The sequence below is a fragment of the Chanodichthys erythropterus genome, chromosome 4 (genome assembly GCF_024489055.1).
Source record: "Chanodichthys erythropterus isolate Z2021 chromosome 4, ASM2448905v1, whole genome shotgun sequence".
In the NCBI taxonomy this organism is placed as follows: Eukaryota; Metazoa; Chordata; class Actinopteri; order Cypriniformes; family Xenocyprididae; genus Chanodichthys; species Chanodichthys erythropterus.
The window spans coordinates 13,073,493-13,093,099 of NC_090224.1; the positions used below are offsets into that span (position 1 = coordinate 13,073,493).

Sequence of the window (19,607 nt, forward strand, 5' to 3'; positions counted from 1 at the left end):
ATGTTCACTTTCGCTGCCTTTTGCTATATGCTTTCCCTTGTCCTCTGTGCTTCTCTCATCTTCTTCGCGATCTGGCATGTAAGTGTTTGCATCTTTGACGTGCTTTATGAAAATATATTGCTGCAGGATGGCATGCATATGTGTTAGAGCAGGGGTTGCTGCATCAGACAAAACTGTCCACCACCTGATCAAAGCCTCCCTGACATTATCAATGTCTCTGGCATGTCTTGCATCACCAAACTGAGTGATCATTTGGGTGTAAATTGATTGTGAAATTCAGACTTGGGTGACAGCAGTGGCGCATCTCCTGGCTTGGTGGCAGCAGCTTGTGTCAGGGAAGTCTTTTGCACACCTTTCGTGGGTATTCCCACCTCTCTGATGACCAAAACACCTTTGTGGGTGGTTTCAGATCCTTTTTATGCATACGGGTTACATTTCAGGAGCTGCGTACCTGTGTTAAACCCCTTACAGTTCAACTGTACAAGCCACATTTCAGGCAGCAGTTTGTGCCTGACCTGTTTTGATGTTACACTGTCCTTTATGTCTGTGCACTTTATGCAAGGTGTAACACTTTTTTTTTTTTTTTCCTCAAGGAAAGCTGCATTAAAACACTCACTCGCATTCACAGCACTGCAAGACTGCTCTAGATTTGGGTCAGCACAGTCGTTTGCCCTAGGCTTGCTTTTGCATAGCAACAGACATTATAGCCCCAAGGGTTAAATAAGGGGTAATTATGAGCACATCACATTCGACCCAGACCTTTTAGTTAGACATCATATAACTCAGTCTATTTCCAATATTCCTAAATGTGTCCTTCATTTCTTCTAAAAGATTTGTCCGTTATTGTGTGAGGAAGGCAGGAATGCCATCCTCAGCGGTTTCAGCTTTTGAATCTTTAATAGACTTAATTCGATCAGCTCACAATGGGAAAATCCTGACACGTCGATCCCCTTTCACATTTGCAAATCGAATGCCTTTTACACTTTAGGTTCTGACTGTAGGTTCAGCATGGTGTTATGTAGTCTACAGTATGTTTTGATGCAGTTTTTGTGTTGAATGCACTGAATTTATGCATGTCCTTTTAAGCCATGCTGGAATAGAGTATGTCACCCAGACATCAAAGAGAGCAGCACCTGATTTAAAAAGGACCTATTATTATAAAGTCATGATTGTTGAATTCCTGGACAAAGAAAACCATAGTGATAATTTTGTGTATAATTGTAGCTAAGGGTTTCTTAAGGCTTAAGGGGTTTGTTTCAACCGGACCCAGAACATTAGTTAAGTGTCCTTTAGCCAACATCCTGAAGGTGTTGTAAGTGATGTTTTTTTTTTTTTCAATAACACACATGAATTCTTATGCATACATTTATCAGTTCTTAATGGCTGATGGCACCACACAAATGCGCACAATCCCAAGAGACTATCTTGAGCTGTAGTGTGAAAAGCAGCAGACAGGGACAATAGCCATGAAAGTACATTTCACGCTTTTAAGAGCCCTTTACAAAGGCACTGGCAATACATCTACTATTATTAAAGTTTTTTTGGTTAGAATACCCTATCATTCAAAAGTTTGGGGTCAGTAAGATTTCTTTTTTTCTATTTTTTTTTTTTTTTAAAGAAATTAATACATTGTGACAGTAAAGACATTTAATAAAAATAAATAAATACTGTTCTTTTAAACTTTCTATTCATCAAAGTATTAAAGGTGCCCTAGAATCAAAAATTGAATTTACCTTGGCATAGTTGAATAACAAGAGTTCAGTACATGGAAAAGACATAAATTGCGTTTCAAACTCCATTGCTTCCTCCTTCTTATATAAATCTCATTTGTTTAAAAGACCTCCGCAAAACTGGCGAATCTCAACATAACATAGACTGTTACGTAACAGTCGGGATCATTAATATGTACGCCCGCAATATTTGCATATGCCAGCCTATGTTCAAGGCATTAGACAAGGGTAGAACGTCTGGATGTGCACAGCTGAATCATCAGACTAGGTAAGCAAGCAAGAACAATAGCGAAAAATGGCAGATGGAGCAATAATAACTGACATGATCCATAATTACATGATATTTTTAGTGATATTTGTAAATTGTCTTTCTAAATGTTTCGTTAGCATGTTGCTAATGTACTGTTAAATGTGGTGAAAGTTACCATCGTTTATTACTTTATTCGTGGAGACAAGAGCCGTCTCTATTTTCATTTTTAAACACTTGCAGTCTTTATAATTCATAAACACAACTTCATTCTTTATAAATCTCTCCAACAGTGTGTAATGTTAGCTTTAGCCATGAAGCACAGCCTCAAACTCATTCAGAATCAAATGTAAACATCCAAATAAATACTATACTCCCATGATCCGACGCATGCATGCAGTATGGATGACGAACATTTTGTAAAGATCCATTTGAGGGTTATATTAGCTGTGTGAACTTTGTTTATGCACTGTTTAACTACACTTATAGTCCAGAGCTCGGAGGGGCAGGGAGCGAGAGATTTAAAGGGGCTGTGCAGCCTGAATCTGTGCATAGTTAATGAAGCCCCAAAATAGGCAGTTAAAAAAATGAATTAAAATAAATCTGTGGGGTATTTTGAGCTGAAACTTCACAGACACATTCAGGGGACACCTTAGACTTATATTACATCTTTTGAAAAGACGTTCTACGGCACTTTTAAAAAAGGAAAAATGGTTTCCACAAAAATATTAAAGGGGTCCTATAATGCCCCTTTTACAAGATGTAATAAGACTCTAGTGTGTGTATGTGTGTCCCTTTAAATGCAAATGAGCTGCTGCTCCTGTCCGCTTTCCAGAAGAGGGCGTAGCTTTAACAGCATGCGCTTTGTAGCTCAACAACAAAGCTGGAGAATCTTACGCAGGAAAAATGACAATTGTCAACACTCTACTACAACAACTCTTCCTCTTCTCTAAAGCAGCCCAACATGGCCTCACCCCCTTTGTTGTGTGTTCTCGGGGGCAGGGTTTATGTAAATTTTAGGGTTAGTGATGTCACTAAAAAGTTTGTTGTAGTCCCTCCCAGCCTTTTGCTGCAGTCCTTAAACAGAGAATTCTTTAAAAGAAAATATCTCCCTATGCATTGAACTTTGAGCGTCGTAACTTTGCAGACTTTGTTTATGCTCTAACAGCAAAAAAGTGAAATCATAATCAACCACCTCTTTAAGCAGCACAACTTTTTATATATATATATATATATATATATATATATATATATATATATATATATATATATATATATATATATCGATAATAATAGGAAATGTATTGAGTATGAATTTTCAGCTTTTCCACCACAGGAATTTATTAATTAAAAAAAAAAAAAAAAACATTTATGTTTTTTTTTTAAATAGAAAAAAGTTATTTTAAATTTTAATAATATTCACAATATTGTTTTTACTGTATCTGTATTCAAATAAATGCAGCCTTGGTGATCATAAGAAACGTTAATGAAAGAAACATAAAATCTTATACCCCAAACTTTTGAAAAGTAGTGTACAGTACATGGCTACTTTTGTATGGCCATCAAAGGAGAGGCTCCTTGTCCCCAAAATGGTGTAGTTGCAAGCAGTGGTTAACGGGGCCAACGTAGCTCTGCCTTTTATGTTTTTGGATTTGGTGTCTTCAGGTTGTCTGACAAGAGAAAGAAGGTTATGTGGTTAAAAGACCAAAAAAGAAAAAGTGGTTAAAAGAAAATTCTTGAAATTTCTTACAATGTCTTTTAAATGTGAAGTTTAAAGGTGCCCCAGAATCAAAAATTGAATTTACCTTGGCATAGTTGAATAACAAGAGTTCAGTACATGGAAAAGACATACATTGAGTTTCAAACCCCATTGCTTCCTCTTTCTCAAAACATACTGTTACGTAACAGTCGGGATCATTAATATGTACGCCCCCAATATTTGCATATGCCAGCCCATGTTCAAGGCATTAGACAAGGGCAGCCAGTATTAACGTCTGGATCTGTGGGAGCGCGCGATTTAAAGGGGCCGTGCACTGAATCGGTGCATAGTTAATGATGCACCAAAATAGGCAGTTAAAAAAATTAATTAAAAAAAAATCTATGGGGTATTCTGAGCTGAAACTTCACAGACACATTCAAGGAACAACTTAGACTTATATTACATCTTTTAAAACTGGTTCTAGGGCACCTTTAAACTAGTGGCGCCGAACAGAATTGCAGAACAAACACAGCTAGTCTATCTTTCATTATCTCAACTTAGATTAGTATCACAGCAGAATCTGTCAGTTGTCCTTTTCAAAGAAATCCTGTTTAACAGTCTAGGGAATCCTAATCTGCATATTTCCTCTTGTGTGTTATTCTACATCTGAAGGGAAATGATCCCCACATTAGCTTAACTAACTCAGAGAGTCAAAAGCTCCCTCAGCAGATGTTTCAAGTACTTTCACAGCCAGTGGAAACCAACACATTAGTGCCCACAAAACGCCTGCCAAAAATGCACAGTTTAGAACAGTATTTAACAGATTATCTGTGAGTGCAGTGGTGCATTCATCTGTGAAGGGTTGAATGTATTATTGAGATGTATAGTGGTTGTCCTAATTGCGGCACGTTTAATTCAGTAATCCTGCAAACTACTACAACAAGCTCTTGTTCAACATCAAAGGGCACTGCTACAAGGTGAACTGCACCCTAATGTGCTAAACACAGTCTTGCACATACAGTACTAACATGAGTTGAATAAAAATTAGTATTGAAGCACAATCCTCGCCAGAAAAAAATATTTTCTATACTGACTAGCTTTTCACTTACATCCATGTTCACAAAACAACCCTGATCAGGTGCATTGGAAAATGATATTATGTTGCTTCTGGCACATTTCTCTATACTTTCAAAATTAAATGAAAAATTTTGTACATTTTATTACACTGATTTGTTGTATGTATCGTGGCAGTTCTGAAATGAAATGTTCGGTGTGGCGCTAAAAGTTGAATGCTCTGTCACATTAGAAAATAACATGTCCTACCCTAAACATAACCCTAAACGATAGTGTTAACAATAGAAAATGTGAGCTAAAAATGCATTTTCTTAAGTAACCATGCCATTAAAGTATTTGAGCTCTTTTATTGTGACTTGTGATTCATGGTATTTGCTCATACATGATCGGTCTGCATTGCAAGTGCAATCCTGTACCAAGGGAGCTACCAAACAAATTTACTACATCAGAAATGCCATACTGAGCCATACATATTGACACAAAAATATATGTAGAGGCACATTTCCAATGTTGGTTTTGTCATTTACTGTAGCTTACTTGAGCTAGTATTAGGGGAGGTCTCTAACCCAAAAATCATGGTTAATAACCACTAAGAGGATTTGTAAAGTTAATACTAACATAATTCTGGATAATAATAGGTATGGGGTCAGTGTTAGAGAATGAGGTGATGGATGAGGTCAAGCATGATAAAATTTGTAGAGAACAGCAGGCAATCCAGCAACAATCTATAATTTCTCACAGCCTGATTCCCTCTTACTGTCAGCAACACAATGTGTTATAATCATGGATAAATATGAGAGTGTTTATGAGGAAATCACTTCAAATCATTTTAAAAGATCTGCACTTAAGCAGTTTATGAGCAACAATTAGGCTACCATTCTGTGCATCACATAAGTATGTTTATATACAGCAGAGTTCTGAATTCAGCTTAGCTCTTTTTCAGTAACGTAATCCCCAAATGGTTATACTGATGTCACATAGGGAACAAAACAGCAATGATTCCACATGGATGCATTATGCACATGTTACATTCTTTGCTGATTTTCTTTTTTAGTAGCGTTGCTTTGTGAATGCACCTTACTTGCACGCACAGTAGAATGCATGGAACTTATTCAGGGACATTTTGAATTTCCTACAACTGTGATTAAAATTCACAAGCTGCTGTCAGGTTTAAACCCAGCCTTATTTTAAATGAACCTGTTTTAAGTGTTTTTTATGCTTCATCAACATTCAGAGAAGTGTTCAGTTATTTATGTCACTTGTGTAGTTTCTATGGTTCAGTGATCCCCCTTTCGTGGTGCAAATCTTAATGTGATTATTAAAGGATGGCCAGATTTAAAACCGTGTATTTAATGCATTTTATTTTCTAGTTATGTAGCAGTTACAGCTCACACATGCTTATCTGATGGCCAAGCAGAAAAGCAGTCAAAATCATACCCTTTTTACTGCTCGTGTCGCCTACAGAATTGAGAGACCATTGTATGAAAGAGGCAGTGTAGGAAGTGAGGGCAGTTTGGTCTGTAGCAGGGGAAATAAGCTTGTCTAATTTGATCTAACTTTAATTTAGGCTTCTCTTGCATGTGCATGTGTTATAGCCATGAGGCACCACAAGACCCTTTTTGCTCGAATGCACATACTAAAGAGGATAATTGTATATGCATTGACAATCTGTAAAATCTTTCACACATCAAGCACTACTTCCACATCCATGATGTAATGGATATTCAAGATTTTGCTGAACTCAAGATTCAGGAAAGTTCATGAATATTATTTTAGCATTTTAAATGGTCTTTTGTCTCTCATATGTATATATTTAAATACATATATGTAGATACACCGATCAGGCACAACATTATGACCACCTTCCTAATATTGTGTTGGTCCCACTTTTGCTGCTAAAACAGCCCTGACCCGTCGAGGCATGGACTCCACTAGACCCCTGAAGGTGTGCTGTGATATCTGATACCAAGATGTTAGCAGCAGATCCTTTAAGTCCTCTGAATTGTGAGGTCTCCATGAATCGGACTTGTTTGTTCATCACATCCCACAGATGCTCGATTGGATTGAGATCTAGGGAATTTGGAGGCCAAGTCAACACCTCAAACTCGTTGTGCTCCTCAAACCATTCCTGAACCATTTTTGCTTTGTGACAGGGCGCATTATCCTGCTGAAAGAGGCCACAGCCATCAGGGAATACCGTTTCCATGAAAGGGTGTACATGGTCTGCAACAATGCTTGGTAGGTGGTACGTGTCAAAGTAACATCCAAATGGATGGCAGGACCCAAGGTTTCCCAACAGAACATTGCACAAAGCATCTCACTGCCTCTGCCGGCTTGCATTCTACCCATAGTGCATCCTGGTGCCATGTGTTCCCCAGGTAAGCGACGCACACGTACCCGACCATCCATGTGATGTAAAAGAAAATGTGATTCATCAGAACAGGCCACCTTCTTCTTTTGCTTCGTGGTCCAGTTCTGACCCAGACGCCAGTTCACCGCTGTTCCTTCTTTGGACCACTTTTGATAGACCACTGCAGACCGGGAACACCCCACAAGAGCTGCAGTTTTGGAGATGCTCTGACCCAGTTGTCTAGCCATAACAATTTGGCCCATGTCAGACTTACTCAAATCCATATGCTTGCCCATTTTTCCTGCTTCTAACACATCAAGTTTGAGGACAAAATGTTCACTTGCTGCCTAATATATCCCACCCACTAACAGGTGCTGTGATGAAGAGATAATCAGTGTTATTCACATCACCTGTCAGTGGTCATATAATGTTATGCCTGATCGGTGTATATGTAAATGATATATAGAGAGAGAGGAGGAAGATTTCAAACTGTCAGTATTCAATATATATCTGAGATAAATAAGTCTAATTAAAATACATAATTATATATTAGTTATAAGGACAATAATATTGCACAATATATTTCAGTTATATCACCCAGCTCTACTTGTACTTTATACCAATGAGATGCTGAAATAATGGAGGATAGATCTGAACGAAGTAATAAAGAGAGTATGTACCCTTGAAGATTGCGCAAAGGCTGCAAATCCATGCGTCTAGCCTAATGATAATGATCGTGTTCCTTTTTTTTCTTTGGGTTTTCAGATAACAGCCTTTGATGAGCTTCAGGCAGACTTCAAGGTGCCGATCGATCAGGGCAATCCACTTCACGCGGTAAGTCATGCAAATAATGGACTTGATCATTTGATTCATTGCCCTTTTCACTGCACTTCCATGGAAATGAATGAGTTTGTATTTGTGTGTGTGTGTGTGTCTGTGTGTGTGTTTATTTGTTTATGGTGGGAATATATTTCGCAAGCCCTGTGATCTTTTGCAGGCACCAGGTGTGTTGCCTACCCCAAACTCTGAAACATTTCCTGTCATCCGCAGCATTGCATGAATAATCCATAGAGCAGCTGTCTATGTGTTGTCTTTCCTCTGCTGGAGGCCCTGGCAGCTTTAATCTCGCTAATTAATTCAACTTTTCCATCTTTTTGGATACACCAACTGTTATCCAAAAGTTTAGAAAAACATTGTCATTCTAGATGCCAGCATTGCAGAATAATTTACATGTGTGCGCTTGATACCTTGCCAGGCTATGTTGTGACAGAAAACAAAATCAAGAGGCGAATGCAGATATTTTTGGTCTTTTGGACTCGGTGTCAGAAAGTCTCACTCAGAATGGGGCACCGTGATGTGTAGACAAAGTATCTGATCTGTTCTGCACAAAACTTCTGTAGTTGTAATTTATTGCTGTCTTCCCAACAAAGTGTCAAAGCAAGAGATACACGCTCTATATGTCACCCACCCCTTTGACAGACCGGAGGGAACTATGGAGGATCTGGAAGGTGGGGGGTGCTAAAAGATTGATGGCCTCCTAGCTGATCTCACCACCCAGTCAAGTCAATCTCACACCCTGCCTGGCTAATTGGTGGCTTCTGTCAGTCTTCAGCTGGGAGGAAGTCAGGACTTCATCCTGTGATTCTCATTGGAGCTCCCCTTATGACTCTCTAGTCTACACAGTAGTGCTGCAGTTACTGTGTTCATTCTTTCAGGCCCCTTTTACATCTGGCATCGTGCGATTAAGAATAAATATTTCTTAATCAGTATTTTTTAAGGCTGAGAAATAATTTATGCAATTAATACAGATGCACTAATTCACACAATACAGCATTGTTTTTTTTTTTGAGGCTATGCTAATATTTTGTTTACCAATTTCCTGTGGCTAGGGTCATATTCTTATGCTGTTTGTGTTGAAACAGGATGGTACAAATGTACCCTATAAATACTTTTTTCTCCATTTTATCCTCAGATATTGAAAAAAAACAATTAATAGCAGTATCGATATCACTATTGGTATTGGTATCAATATCGATGACAAAATTAATTTAATTTATCAATAAATTCTCCATTTTATCCTCAGAAATTGAAGAAAAAAAACAATTAATAGCAGTATCGATATCACTATTGGTATTGGTATCAATATCGATGACAAAATTAATTTAATTTATCAATAAATTCTCCATTTTATCCTCAAAAATTGAAGAAAAAAAACAATTAATAGCAGTATCGATATCACTATTGGTATTGGTATCAATATGGATGATATCATTGACAAAATTAGTTGTTCCAATTTAGCAGACTTTAAGTATATCAATTTAGTATACCAAAAGTACAACTGCAGGGTACATAAATATGTAAATATATAAATATATATTTTATATATATAATTTTATATATATAATATGTAAATATATTTGTAGTATACTTAGCATAAAATAAATGTATTTCAAATACATTTTGGTATATTTATTTATTATTTATTGGTATATTTATATATTCACTAGGGCAATAATATCGATTTAACTGTACTGACAGACAAAATGTGAACTGGATTGAGCTGGATAATGACACTAACTTGACACTGAATTTGAATTACCATTGAATTGTTTTTAAGCTGAATAATGACACTATTGTCTTCTGTAGAGCTGCTTATAGCTGAGTTGAACTTGTTTCATAATTCATGAACTTTACAACTTTGACAGTGAATTACAATTTAAGTGAATTGAAACAACGTTGAACTAAACTGAGCTGAATAATGTTACTTATCTTCTGTTGAGCTGCTTTATGGGTGAAATTAATTTACTTCTATAACTGATGAGTTTTAAAACATTATTTTCATGTATATTAATATGAAAATAATTTGAAAGTGTTATATAAATAAAGGTGACTTGACTTGAAAAGATGCCATGCGGTTTATGTAAAATATAATTTATTTTTGTTGATTTAACTTTAATTTGATTCAATGTGCAATTATTATTACAGATTTAAATGTTAGATACAATTGAGATTAATTAATCACAGAAAACTATAATCACTTGTTTACTTAAATCACAACCCTAGTTTTTTGTCTTATTTTCCAGTAAATAATGTCTAAACATATTTGAAACAAGATACTTGTGAATCAAAATTGCACAAGGCAGAATACATCTTGAATTAAATGTACTTTTCTTACCTCATTTTTTCAATTTTTAAGCATAAAACAGAATGTAGTGAGGATTAAAATTTTCAACTTGGAATGTTTCTGATAAATCAAAGTGTGAGAGCTAGCAGAACTGTCGCATTTAACTGCCCTTGATTGCCGCTGCCCAGCTAATTCTGTGAAGGCATTCAAGATGTAATTCTCCAGCAATTAAACACTTCTGATGCTATTCATTTATAAGATGCTCTAATAATCCTTGATGAGTTTTCTTTATGTGTTGAAACGAGGCATCTTTCATGTTAACGTTATGAGCTCATTAGACGGAATTTGTATCTGCTGTGCTGCCTGATGTGCGCAAGCTTTTAATATTTTATCATGTTAATGTTCTAGACAGACTTTACCACGCATGTGGCCGATTTCAATGTAAAACAACACTAAATTAGAGCTATCATTATGTTGCTTGCATGACGGCAAGTGTTTTATGATCCAGATGTTTGTCAGCATGCACAATATGACCAATCCAACACATCAGCTCAGTTTTTTTTTTTTTTTTAGATTTGGGTCATGGACGAATAAGGTTTTTAAAAATGTAAAAAAAAAAACAATGGAGATATAATACATTTTGAGTAATTTTTTTACAAGATGGACAAAATTTGTCCAAAATGACGATATTTTCGAACACTGCTAACAGGCTAATATCTAGCTAGCTAGTTTTTAAAATATCCCAACATTTTCCATGTTTTATAGCAGTTGTACCGAATGACCTGATGTTTCGGGACATGTGTATGAGCAAGTGAAAACATAAATTTTTCAAATAGTTAAGAGAGAGTTAGTTACTGTCACGATTCCTGTCACTTCCCGGACTCCAATTCCCATAATCCTCCCTGCCAGTCACCTGCACACACACTCCACACTAATCACGAATCACCACACCCAGCTGCAGCACATTAACCAGACTATAAAAAACTCTCATTCACCACACATCATTGCGAAGTCTTGTTATTGTTGCATTACTGAGTGTTATTATTCTGTCTGACTGTCTGCCTGTCTGCCTGTTTACCGATCCTATTTGCTACCCGTTTACGATTCTCTGCCACCTGCCTTTGGACTGTGTATTGTTTCCTGACCTTGTGAGTGATATCTGCCTGCCTCGATCTACTGCCTGTATCCTGACCACGATTCTGCCTGTCCTTTGCTGTTCCTGTTTGTCCCTGCTTTGACCCTGCCTATACGACCACGCTCTTATCTAATGAAAGCTTGCAGTTGGATCCCTGCCTGAGTCCCGCTTCGTTACAGTTACTTTGCTTCGTGACCATGTGGTCCTTTGAATGATGTTTGAATGATGTCACATCCTGTCACATGATATTGAATGCATGTCTTGATCCAAAATGGTCCCTTCATATTGGTTACACCGACTGACATTAATGAAATTCATTTTTCCGGACATCACAAAGCGATTTCTACACATAATTTTAATACCATTATGCACTATGTTGATATATGATGTTATAAAATCATGCCAGAATAAAAAATATTTAAGATATTTTAATCACAAATGAAATGGCTGTATTGGCCTTTGGATGGTTAACAGAATGACCTTTTGACCTTCAAAATCTTTATATGTAGCAAAATATAATTAAAACCTTTTGGATTCAATAAAAGAGATCTAGTTGTACTACCTTACATACTTTGGATGTCATATCTTTGTATTTTATTATTATTATTATTATTATTATTATTATTATTAAGGCCTTAAAAAATCACAAAACAAATTCCAAAACAACATTCAGTACAGGCTTTATATATTTTTTTTTTTTCAGTATGTGTGATCCCTGTGAATCAAACCCATAACTTTGACGGCACCAAGATGTTGAGCTAGTTGAGCTACAGGAGAATTGCTAAAACATTTGCTAATTGTCTAATTCAGAGCTTATGGTAACAATATTACCTACCACGTCCGCCTTAGTAGAGGTCACACAACCCTCCTCAGGGCACACTTTGAATTGGATACGAATGGTCCCTTTGGGGTCAAATAGCATCTGTTACTCTCCATACCACTCAATTAGCTGCATGAGCTGAGCAGCAAGTCTGACCATTTTACTCTGGCATTGAAACTTAAACTGAAAAGAAGAGAGAGAGATAAATGAAGGGTGCTTCAACAGACACAGCAGTAGTGGGTTCCTAAAAACACACAGCTCTTATATTTTTACTTCAGTCGGAAGCTCAAAAAACTTTTCTTGATAACCGGTTTTGTTTCAGGGCCCATATTTTACATTAGAAAAGCCATATATTATTTATATAATTGAGACAATTGAGGTTTCTAAAACAGATTGAGTTATCTAAAACAAGTGAACCACTATTTAATGTAGTCTAGGTCATATTTTATTATCATTTTTTCTTCACATTGCATGTTTTATTTATGATTTTCAAGTATGAGGGGATGCCAAGCTAAAGTGACCAAAATAGTTTGAGTTTGTTCAGAGGCTGAGATTTTGATCACATCTGTTCATGCTCTTTTCACGCCATTGTTATTGGTATGCTGAATATTATTTGCACAACAGAGATGATAGACTCGGTTCTGCTGTGTTCGCATTTGCGTCTACATCAAGGATTACTCATTTGTACGTTGCAGATTCCATGTCTCGAAAACATTATATTCTCGCTGCTGTATTGACTCTCTGTCCTGTATTTAATATATTGTTTACACTGTATGCCAGCACTTGTCAAGCAGAATTTGTGCTGACGAATATTTCAAAGGGAGCTGAGTCTAATTGCCTGCTAATTAAAAGTGCTGATATGGCTGCAGTTATCTCCAGTCGCTTTGGCTGCCAGTGGAATATATTTGCATGCTGTTGTTGAGGAGGGGAATGGTGTGAAAAAATGTCTTAAGCAAATTTGGAAGTAACTAAAATGAGGTACGGTCCAAAAATAGTCAGAGTTCAGTGTAACTTTCATGGATGTTTGGTGTAATCTCTGAAACACAGCTGTGTGCTGAAACAAGACAGTGGGAGGCTGCCAGTCAAAGCCTTAGAAAAAAACTGTTTAAAATGCACCAAGGAAACTTTGGGAAAATAGCTGCATATATCAATTATTTTTAGCAAATTCAGCGATAAGAAGCATCATGTCACTTTTTTTTCGCCAGTGGATATTGAATTATTTGTATCTTTCATAAATATATTGCGAGATCACTGTAGTAAAAACAGTTTAAATACATCATTCTAATTTATAATATAATATAAAATAATTATATATAGTATTATGTACATTATATGATATTATATTATATTATATTATATTATATTATATTATATTATATTAATCATATTATATTATATTTAAACAAACAAACTTTTTACTTCGATATATTATATTATTTGAGCCTGGACATGTCTTATATTAGATTAGCAATTAAGCAATTAAAAAAATTTTCTCATGTGTTATCTTGCATCTTGCTTTGACTTCTATTGGTGCCTCTCAAGAAAAAGAGGTTCATGACGCCCCTGTCTGAAAATCATTTTGTAAAAAAATATATACTAGGAAAAGAGGAAAGCTTCATCTTTAGTCTTTAGTGTGTGTGTGTGTGTGACTGACTAACAAGGCCATAAAGACAGTATTCTTGCTGAGAAGGAGTTTTGTTGTGGTCACTGTAGTTCTGTGTATTAGTGAATAACAGTACATTATTTACAAGTGCAGGCTAGTAGTGTAAATAATGCATTGGGTTGAATGAAGTTAAGTTGAAATGTAAAAAAAATAGCAATCAAATATGTATGTTTAGACTTCATTACTGCAGAAAACAACATCTTTGCACTCCTCCTTCCAAAAGGCAGTGCTCTTTTAGGCAGTGCCACTCATGTAAGATTTATTTGTGCCCAACATACATCCATACATGCCTCCCATTGAGTTCTGCTTTTATTTGTGCCTCAAATATGAACAATTATTCCATTGTGCATATAAGAGAAAAAAATGCAAAAAAAGAAAATACACCTAACCTGAGCTAAGTAGACCTTGCATTCAAATCTCTGTTGAATTAGATTTAATCCATTGCACACACGTGATTAAATGATAAAACACTGACTATACTATGTCTGGGAGTGTGTATATAAAAACAGATTTTGAAACATTCTCCCTTGAGCGTACCGCCACTTTTCCCGCCCCCCAAAACGTACATGTTTGGATGTAATGGCCATATGTCACTTTCACATGCCATTCAAAAATCTCCCTGCTGTTTTTTCCACCTCTTGGCTGTTGTTTTTCTAAATGCAAGTCCCTTGATGTCCTTGCCAATGTATAGTGCTCTGTGATTCTCCAAGGGAACATGGGCCAAGAGCTCCAGAAAACACGAGCTTCAGGCAACAGTGGCATGTCAAAGGAATAACCACTGTGCCACAAACACGTATATTCATATACACTCATAGACATTAAGTCTAGTTAAAAATGTACAAATCCACCCTACTCCTACTATTTGATGCACCACAACTTTTTAGCAAATGAAGGATGTGGCCTTCATACTAGTTTTGTCCTTGAGACTGGTGTTTTAGGTGTTACGGGAGATTTAACAGATCTTTATTTCTCTTAACAGCGTGAAAGGCTGCGGAATATTGAGAGGATCTGCTGCCTGCTGCGAAAGGTATGTAACGTTTGTCTTTATCTGAGGGGAATTTGAAAGTTTTAGAATCAGTCATTGGAAAATCCATGGTGATCGACCACTTTTCATCATCATCATCAGTCGGCTGCAAATATTTATGGTTTGCAGGCGTCAAGAATAAATATTATAAACGTTGGTCCTATCACATATCAAGAGACCCTCGATGCCGTACAAGAGCTTAAAAATGGCAAAGCAACAGGATGCGACTTCTCCATTACACCTGAAGCGCTCAAATATGGAGGCCTGGCGATAATTGAACTTCTCCACCAAATTTGCAATGACGTATACAACCAAGAGACTGCACCGAGGCAACTAACGACCACTTTTACGTACACTGTAAACCCGAATAAGTTGGCGAAACTCAAAAAATTTGAGGCAATCAGATGCCCCAATTTTTAAATTAAGAAATTCAAGGTTTAAGCAAGCAGAACTGCTTTTGTACTCATACATTTTAATTGTTTTTAACTTGACATGTTTGCGTACACTCATACATTTAACTTAAAATTATCATGTAACCCCAATCTAAACATATTTAGTAGTGTAAAACTAGCTAGCTACAACAAGCTAATTCAGAAAATGCTATCTTGTTAGTTTGCTAACATGTTAACAATATGGTATTGGACTTGCTGAATGAGTACAACAACATAAAGCATTTAACATACTTGCTCTCAAAGCAAGCCACATGCACCACTTATCACCATGATGGTAACTCTCAAAAAACCAACATTAACTGAAACTCTTCTAAATTAGTATAACAAAACGTTAATCACTACTAAATCTCTCACTTAACATGAATCGTGCACAAGAAAACATTATACAACACTTAATTTTAGCATTTACTGTCCCTTTTGAGTGCCATGGGCAAAGCATGATGGGAAATAGAAATCCCAGCCCAGTTTCAGTTAAACTTAAGTTCATCTAAATTAAAAGAAATACGTTCATAAAACTCAAAACAATTAAACAGTTCAGTTTGCTTAAAATATATCAGTTCTGTGAACTTGGAAGAAAAAGAAAGTTCTAAATACTTGATTTGATTGAACTAATTTGTTTAATTTAAGTTTGTCCTACTCAAACCAATTAACTATTTTGAGTGTTAGTGTTTACACTGTACATTCGAGGTGATGTACTGCTTTTTACACTTTGCCTGACATAGCCATATTATATGGCATACTGTAACAAAAATAATTTTTCCTGGAGTCTGTGATGAATGGGGTCCAGTTTTAGTGCTATTATATTATATTATATTTAGGGCTGGGCAAGTTAACGCGTTTATCGCGTTAACGCATTAATTAATTAACGCCGACAATTAGTTTATCGCGCGTTAACGTACTTTTTATTTTGAAAGTCCTTTGCTCACTGCGTTTGAATACACATAGATAGACTACAACCGAATACAACACAAACCATGGGTCACAGGAGGGGTGGGATGTTTATCAGTAGGCTACTGGCTGCTTGGGATGAGCGTCATCACGCGTCTCAACCAATGAAAGCATTTGTCGTGTGCCTAAAAGAGAGCTACAGCGCGAAAAAGGAAATATCTGGTGCGGACAGAAAAATGGAAAAAGGTACCCACTGCTTATCACTCAATAAAAGAATCACATTGCTAAGTGTTTTTGAACGTTTTGATTTCGTTTGGTTTAATAATTAACATTACATTTGCGAGTCTGACTCTCACTGCGCTCGTGAATTAGCTTAACTTGACGGGGACATTCAAATGCTTAACAAACGCTTAATGTGACCAACAATTCTGTACATGTTTATTAAAGCATACTGTGTGGAGATCCGCAAATGAGCCCAAAATATGAATGCAACACGTTTATATCTTAAACGGTTTCCTCTCATGTCATCTAAAGAAAACGCTTAATGCACTTAGACTGATATTAAAGATACCAAATTCTATTTACAAATAAAGCACATGCAGAAAAACGGATGACACCAAAATATAAACTTTCAGTATCACTTAAAATGTAAGCATTTTATAAATTTTCTTCATAACGGTTTTATAAAGGTAGGGAATTGCTTAGTGTGGTTGTCATTTGTTAAAATAAATATAAAAATACAGTGTGTTCGTGTCCGTCTGTCCGCTGAATTTGACCCATAATCTCTGATTCTCCTCATCTGTGATCATGGAAAAGGGGAATTACAATGACAAGTAGGCCTACTCAATATGCTCGTTTAAGCATCATTTAAACGTTTCCAACAAATAAATGAATCGACTTTTCTCAGTGTGTTAATTACATAGATTTATTTGGATATTCATACGATGGCTGAAGCAGCAGTGCGTCCAGCGTGCGACACGGCAAACAGATCAACACTGTAAACGAAATTCTACAAAACTTCAGTGAAAAAAAAAAAATGATCATGCGATGCGATAAAATAGCTTCTATTCCTGCAAACGATACCATTAAAAATGTTAACGTTCCACTAAATGGCAGAAACAAAACAAAAGGTAAGCAAGAATCCGTATTAATTTCAGTATGAGTAATAGAGGGCGATCCTGTCAAAATGGCGGCGCCGCCCCGGCATGCAACGAGGTGTGACGTCGGTTCGTATTCTCTATTGCACTTTTGTTCATACAGCAGTACTTTGAACGAATAAAATTACGCAATACACTACTTTTGATTTCATTATTGAATTTTGCGCATGCTGCGATTAATCAGAAAAATCATGCGATTAATCACAATTAAAATATTTAATCGTTGCCCAGCACTAATTATATTATATTATATTATATTATATTATATTATATTATATTATATTATATTATATTATATTATTCCAAAGGTCTGCAGACCACAGTGATGATCTATAATTCAGAATCTTATCATGTAAAGTTTTAGAATCTTTTTTAACAACAACAACAAAAACATCCTTCTAATACGAAGAAGAAATATCTAGAAATTTCATGGTCACTAATCAAATTTAGTGACCATGGGGTCTGATGTTCTTCTCAAATCATTTTGGAGAGCATCATCAGCTTTTACACAAACTTGTGGAGTCAGCTTGAACGTTTTGGCTAACATAATTATGCTGAAAATATAATTTTTGTTTATTATTAGGAGTTTATTGTTTAAGTTTGTTAAAACTGTTTTCACTTGTGGTCTCAGTTGTACTAATGATGACTTCTTAATTAAAGGTATTATAAAAAGTGTTTCCCACACATTTTTAGTGTGAAACTGAACGCACTGTTGTGGGTGTTTGAACATTTGAATCGAAGCACTGTTACAGGGAGCCATAACCTGTTATGTTCCATATTTATATTGTGCCAACATCAGCAGAACGCCTTACAGTCGCCTTCATGAGTAATATGTCTCGTCGCATGAGGCTCGTCTGGAGACCCAGCTGCACTGTGTGCATGTGCACCTAGCTGAAAAGGTTTCTGCTGTCACTCGGTTTCACCTGACTGCAAATGTAAAAGAAAACACAGCCTGACAAAAACACTTAACCAAACAGTGTCCACAAGGGCTTCATATGTTGAGGTGAAACGTCTGCGATTTTACAGATACACCATTTATAAAATGGTTTACAGCTTTAATTTGTGATTGTACAAGCCACGTTTAAAGCAATTGTATGTATTTAAAGCTAGTGGAAAGGTGACATCTATGCAGTTATTGCTTTTGTGCCTTCTTTCCCTTCCCTCTTTGTCTCTCAGTTGGGGTCTTTATGCACATGGGGCATGCGGTTTGTCATTTATTATCATTATTAATTATCTTGGTTGTAAACACTTAGCTTAAGGATCACACCCTAATGGGCCACAGTCTTTGCTTTGATTGACATGAGCTCAATGATAGTTTGTAAGAATCAAGCCAAACAGTAAATAAACAAAAGTTCATTTTTATTCTGAACAGGTAGTCCTAACAGTTGCAGATCTCTTCACTCAGCAAATAAGAGATTTTAAATATATTTGTGCAAGAGAGAATAAAGTTTTTGCTAGTGTGACAGTTTTATTGCTGAGTGCATCTGTGGATTGTGCATCTTTTCAGAATGAAATATTCAGTTATGCTCACAGGTATTCAGTGCTAGGGTGACAAAAGGTAGTATGAGATCATTTATTTTCCCCCACTAAAGGTGCAGGGTATTTTTCATAGCCGACAAACAAACAAGCATGTTTTCTCATCTTTGCTAGGCTGGTATAAATGCCAATCTTTGACATCTGTGTCATTTTGTGTGCATTCACCAAACCACAAAGAGCATGAAACGTCTGGAAAAACAAGAAAGGAATGGTGTTTGAGTGACTTATGCTGAGTCACACAGAGCTTCTTTGCAAAGTGCCAGCATATTTTTAGACAACTGCTAACACGTCCTTTCAGGATCCATAATTCAGATACTTTGCACCAGTAAAGTTTGTTTGTAATATATTATACAGTGGTGGATATGTAAGTATGTATAACTGTAAGGGGTCAGTAGGATTTTTAAAATGTGTTTGAAAGAAGTCTTATGCTCACCAAGGCTGTATTTATTTGATTTAAAATACAGTAAAAACAGCAATATTGTGAAATATTATTAAAATTGTAAATAACTGTTTTCTATTTTAATATATTTAAAATGTAATTTATTCCTGTGATGGCAAAGCTGAATTTTCAGTGTCACATGATCCTTCAGAAATCATTCTAATATTCTGATTTGGTGCTTAGGTGCCCTAGAATCAAAAATTGAATTTACCTTGGCATAGTTAAATAACAAGAGTTCAGTATGGAAATGAAATCTCAAACTCCATTGT

General features: G+C 36.1%; 1 protein-coding gene across 1 annotated transcript in view; it reads left to right on the forward strand.

The window, feature by feature from the left end:
* The window catches only part of cnih3 (cornichon family AMPA receptor auxiliary protein 3), a 31,760-nt gene continuing 12,153 nt past the window's right edge, over positions 1 to 19,607 (forward strand). The window contains exons 1-3 of the mRNA XM_067383135.1: positions 1 to 78; positions 7,866 to 7,934; positions 14,822 to 14,869. Of these exons, the coding sequence (XP_067239236.1) occupies positions 1 to 78; positions 7,866 to 7,934; positions 14,822 to 14,869 (195 nt within the window). The remainder of the gene's footprint in view (positions 79 to 7,865; positions 7,935 to 14,821; positions 14,870 to 19,607) is intronic.